Consider the following 5,870-nt stretch of genomic DNA (forward strand, 5'->3'; position numbering starts at 1 on the left):
TCTGACGGGCAACCCACCTCCACCCACACGCGTGCATGCTGTACAGTATAACTCCGTACAACTACAACAGCGCCGCTCAATCGGACACCTGCTACGCGCATCTACCCGAACTAGTACTGCACACAGCGCAGAGGTATTCTCGTCCAGGTTGTCCATACCAAGCCGCCAGCACTCTCTCTTCCTCTCTCTTTCTCTTTGCTGCTCAGCTCTAGTTTACTTTTTCAGCTTTGCGGTGGTTGGGGGGCGGGGTGGAACAGAGCGGAGCGGTCCGAGCTGGATGTGGGTGGCGGAGGCGGAAATGGCCAGAGTCCACCGACTAACCACCACTGCCACGACTAACGGCCTACGTACCCATGATTCATTGCATGAGACGGTGGAGTCAGAGAAAGAGAGGAAAGGGGAGGGGGGAAGCCTTTTAACGCCCTTCCTTGACACGTCGACCGTGACACGTGACCACAATGTGGTTTCACTGGTCATTCCACAGACAGGTAGGAGACCCTCTCCCCTTAGCGTCAATTCGTCAAAGACGGACAGTAATATGCCTCTGATGAGCACCTAGCCAAATAATGGCCAGAAAGAATTTTCTTATAGTCGAAGTTGTTTTAAAAGTCGGGTCAAAATTTTGGACCAGAAAAAAAGGTCGTGGCCCCAGTCCATTAACCGGACTATGCATTGCAAGGACTTAAACGCTTAAACTGTGATACTGTATGACACTTGAGCTGCTCGGGTGGTGCTACTACTTATCATCGCTCACCTGTAGCCAATGTCGTCCCAGCCCCTGTCGTTCTGGTGGAACGTCTGCATGCTGCGCATGGCCTCCTCGCAGGCGGCGGCGCTGGCGCAGTAGCTCGGCGAGTAGGTGTGGTGGATGACCACCGTGCTCACGGGGTTGTGCATCTCGAGCACCGCCTTGGGCGGCCTGGCGCCCCACTCGTCGCGGGGCACGATACGCGGGCACACGCCTGGAAAATGAACAACAACAACAGTTAGTTATCAATTTTGTTACTATTTTTGTTGGCAGAGCGTGATGAACCAGCCGCCGGTCCTATCCTCGCATAAACTTTATCGGTGTCTGAGGCCGGCGTGAACGTCACTTCCTGTTGGGGGTTGGGGTTATTGGGGGGGGGGGGCGTCCCCGTGGCCCCATCCTGTGTGCCAGCTGCTCGAAATCCCAGTCCCGTTCCTGATCCGGATCCCGGCCGGTTCTGATATATCCCGGATATCCCCCGGCGGAGACACGGGCGGAAGGGGGAACCACCGGACAAACAGCCGCTCCTCGGTTACCTCCGTTCGTGGATCTGCCGCGTGGGCAACGTTTCATTTCGACTGAGATTTACTCGTCCGGCGCGCGCTTTCTTTACATAAAAATTACAAAATAAAAACAAAGCGCGGCGGGGTGTTTGAAATGTCCGGAGAGAACAAGCAGTTGCAGCAGCAGGGTCGTCGTCGTCGTTGTCGTTTGGTGTGACATTTGAAAGAAGAGAGGGGGACGGCGAGGAAAAAACGCACCACACGCGTCTCCGTGATTGGATCGGTGGGAATGTGTCGCGTCGTGGGTGGCCGTGTGGGGTGCAGAGAGGGTTAAGGGGGTGGGTGCGGCATGAGCGTGGGTTTGAGGGGCGGAGGGGAGGGGGCGTGTTGGTGCTCGAGGCGAGGGCCCTCGAGCGCGGGGGCTGCTGGATTGCTGCGCGATTTCGCTTGCCCATCCGCGTTAGCAGCAGGACAAACGGTTCGCACGCCACGCCAACGCCTCGCCGCGCCAACGCCAACGCCCTCACACGTCAGTGCAGAACTGGGCGCCCGGAAACAATTTTGACGCTGCTGCTCTGGCCGCCGTCCGTCCTCACCAGTACCGACGCTGCTGCGCCAAATAAAAGTAAAATAAAACGGGGTTCTCGCCGCGCTTTCTGCTCTCGCTCTCTTTGACTCGCTTTTGCGTCGAACCCTCACCCGCACCCCTTGGCTCGGTTGGTCGCGTCCACCACTACAACACACGACGGAGAGCTCGAAACTCGAAGGCCGTTCACGATCATGTACGTCCTGGACACCAGGAAGGACACTCTTTGCGGCCCGAAAGGAACCCCCCCTCGTCGTCGCCCTGCTGCTCTGGACCTTACCCGACGCGTTGGCGGTCTCCTCCTGCGCGCGCCCTCCGCCGCCGCACGCCGCGACCGCGAGGAACACGAAGGCCGTCGGCAGCGTCATCCTCTGGGCGCTGCTGGACCAGCTGAAGCGGGCGCCAGCCGTCATCTCCCCAGCCTCTCTCAAACTCTCACACGTACGCACACACGTACAACGGCACTCGCACGGCTCGCGCGCGACCCAGCCACTGAGGTCCTGCCGGCCCACGCTGGCCTGTATATCAGTACGCGGCCGCGCCGATCCTGCCGGCGGGCGAGGAGGAGGAGGAGGAGGAGGAGGAGGAGGAGGAGGAGGAGGAGGGGGCGGGAACATCATCAGCGGCAGGCGAAACACACTCAAATGTCGCGCGGCCGGCGCACGTGACCACGCTGCGACGTCACAACCCCGCGCGGACAGCGGCACAGAGAGGAAGAGAAAGAGAGCCCGGGGGTGCCCCGAAAGTGTCGCACGGCCGCCGTCCCTCCAAGTTCCTCCAGCTGCATGCGATAGCGGGGGCCCCGCCGCCGCGGCCGCGTGGACTTCCCTCCCTCCCCGCCTTAGCTGATTCGGCTCCCTGCCCCTTTCCCCGGCCGCAGCAGGCCCGCTCATAAATGCTCCTGTATAAGACTTCTTTGGCCCCACCCCTCGAGAATGATTTTTGAATTTAGCAGCAGGTCTGTTTGGTTGTTGAGCTGCCGGCCCGAGTGACAACCTGTTGTGGTGGTGGTGACGGTATGGTGGTGGAAGGGGGCAGGTTGAAAGGACGTCTCGACGTCTCCGTCAAACTACTCTCCCTGGTTGTGTTCGACATCACGCCTGCCGCGCAGCGGATTGCAGGTAAAGAGGGGGGGGGGGGAGGCTCACATCTATCCTGGAGAAAAGTGCGAATATCACATCACATCCCAACACTCGCGCGCTCAGCAGCCATCTTATGGTAGACCAGGGAGAACCATATTTTCATGGTTCTCCCTGGTCTACCATAAGATGGCTGCTGGAAGTTTTAGTTTTTCTGGGTGTGAGGAGCGGGAGGGGCTACGGCACCACAACAACATGGCAATCAGCGCCGGCGCGCCTGCCGCTGCCGCTGATGACTCGACGACGGCGGCCCGCGCCTCATGCAGTCCGTACTGCTCGACCCGCTCGACCCGACCCGGCCCGGCGGCCGGCGGCAGGGGACTCCCCGCCCGCGGACTCACTCCTCGTAGTGGTGGTGAACTCACATCAACACCAGCACGCTCCCGCGAGACCAGCTCCGTGATCACTCGCGTGCTAATCCCTTAGGCTGATGCCGCAGCCGCTGCCTCGGGCGCGCGTTTTTCCTCAGCCCTGCTCTGTGCCCAGGCTTAGCCAGCGCCAAGGGGCGCGGCCGCCGCGGCCGCCCACCGGTTTGGCGCCGAAAACATCACCATGCGATACTCTTGGTTTCTTACTTCGATACTGTACAGGCGGCTATCGCTATAAATGTGCGATAGATGGATGATTTTGGTTACGCAAGGGGGCCACGTGGGCACAGCGTGGTGGTGGTGGCCGGGGCCGCGCGGGGCGTCGTCGTGCGGTGTGAGTGACCGCCCAGTGCCCACCAACCCCCCACCAGTCCACCCGCCAGAGAGCCGCTGTTTCTTATTATTTCCGAAAGACATTATCAGATGATGGGGCCCACGAAATTCAGGAGCAGCTCTCTTCTCGTTTTCCGATCCGATGTACTACACATGTTACCTGATTAACCCCGCGCACCGTTGTTGCCTTTGACCGCATGCAGGCGTCTTGCTAGTGGGTTTGCCTATCGTCGATTACCACGGCGCCTTTACGGCCCCGATCTGACGGGCAACCCACCTCCACCCACACGCGTGCATGCTGTACAGTATAACTCCGTACAACTACAACAGCGCCGCTCAATCGGACACCTGCTACGCGCATCTACCCGAACTAGTACTCCACCAGCGCAGAGGTATTCTCGTCCAGGTTGTCCATACCAAGCCGCCAGCAGCATAATATATAGGGTATGGTACAAAGGAACAATAGAGAGGCAAGCCTAACCACATGCCTAAATTTTACGATGGCCGGAGCGGTCGGTAGAGAACCTCAAAAAGTGAAGCGCGCGCTTAAAGCGTCTACTTTCGGTTTGAAAGGTACAACACACGTCGGCAGCCGCAACCGGCCCCCCTCCTGGCCCAGCCCAGCCTCATCATACGCTCTCGTGTGGAAAAATTACATTTATTCGGGCCGTTCTGCTCGTCCCGCGGGCGAGTGGAGGAGGCTCCCATTCGGGCTGCGCACAGCAGCGGCCTGCGGCGGAGGCCCACGGCGGCCTGCGGCGAGTGCGAGAGGTCAGGGACACGCACTATTACGCGCCCTGCCCGACCCCTGACCCCGGCCCGGCCCCGAGCCCGCCGCAGGCCGTCGCGCGGTGTGACCGAACACCAACAAACAGACTAGCTCGGTATATTATATTATTTCCTCGACGAGTCCCGCTTTTAGCCCGCGTTCGCCGATGAGAAAATAATGCAGACCAAAAAAAAGGGGGGGATGGAACGAGAGGAGAAAGAGAGCGAGAGAGATTCGTTTTGGAAGTAATCAATCAGAATAACGCCCCTCTTTTAGCCGGGGAGGAGCGCAGGAAAAGGCTGGGTTTCTTTCTACCCCCCTACCACTCTCTCTCTCTCTCTCTCTCTCTCTCTCTCTCTCTCTCTCTCTCCCTCGCACCCTTCCAGTCCACCACCACCAGTGACGTGGAGGGAGGGAGAGGGGCAGCTAATCCACTCCAACACGCGCGCGCCCGGGACCAGGCCACCTTGTTTAATTAAACGCATTTCCCGTGTATCTCTGACGGCGAGGCGGTATAGTGCACTCTGCCCTGCAGTGGTGTGGCGGCGAGCGGCGGGCGGCTCGAAGCGGCCAGGATAAAAGTCCGCCCTCGACGGCCGTCGTCGTGACTGTTCTAGCCGCTTGGCCGAGACGCATCTCTATGAGAGCGGCGACTTAAGAAATTAAACTTTTTAATCGTCGTATTACGATAAGAGATCGCCACGTCCTGTGACGGCCTCACTTTTCCTTGCAGCTGCCGGTTAAAGGACATTCCACTTGGCAGGCCAATCTCCTCGTATATGTGCGATAAGACGTTTTAATGGGCTTTTTTATGGGTGTTGTTACAAAGATCAATTATTACATTGCAAGTAGTTGTTGACCACAGGCGAAAGGGAAACGTGTTTGTAGGTTCTGCAATGGGGGATACACTTTTAGGTGGTGGGTGGTGTGTGATGAGCAAAGATCGACAGCAGGGGGGAGGGGGTGCCGTGAATCGGGATCAGGGGCAGCAGTAGTGTGGGCCTGCTGTACTACTTCATTAATGCATAGCTCGCACGCCGCCCGCACCGGCACGTTTAGAGGCAACGGCCACAGGGAACGACCACGGGGAACGACCACAGGGAACGGCCACAGGGAACGACCACGGGGAGGGAACGGCCACAGAGAACGACCACAGGGAACGACCATAGGGAACGAGCACAGGGACAGGGGGGACGCGGCCGCAATGCTGCAAGCACGGCTAGCACAGAGGACAGGACTGGAAACAAACCGCCTATTGTTGCGTTTGACAATAACGGCCGTCCTCTGCTAGGACCAAAGCAGACATAGTACTCACTTGCTACGGCGGCGAAGCGCAGAACGGCCATCATCCAGTCCACAAACATGGTGGAGTGCGGGCGGTGGGCGCGGGCGGTGAGTAGTCGTCCCTTCTGGATCCAACAACT

General features: G+C 59.0%; 1 protein-coding gene across 1 annotated transcript in view; it reads right to left on the reverse strand.

Moving 5' to 3' along the window:
* LOC113210941 (peptidoglycan-recognition protein LB-like) overlaps positions 1 to 5,870 on the reverse strand; it is a gene marked incomplete at its 5' end in the record, with an annotated part of 9,021 nt that extends 3,151 nt beyond the window's left edge. Inside the window, 2 exon segments of the mRNA XM_026429142.2 lie at positions 755 to 962; positions 5,762 to 5,870. Of these exon segments, the coding sequence (XP_026284927.1) occupies positions 755 to 962; positions 5,762 to 5,810 (257 nt within the window).

The sequence above is a fragment of the Frankliniella occidentalis genome, unplaced genomic scaffold (assembly GCF_000697945.3).
Source record: "Frankliniella occidentalis isolate FOCC.00 unplaced genomic scaffold, Focc_3.1 Scaffold53, whole genome shotgun sequence".
NCBI lineage: Eukaryota > Metazoa > Arthropoda > Insecta > Thysanoptera > Thripidae > Frankliniella > Frankliniella occidentalis.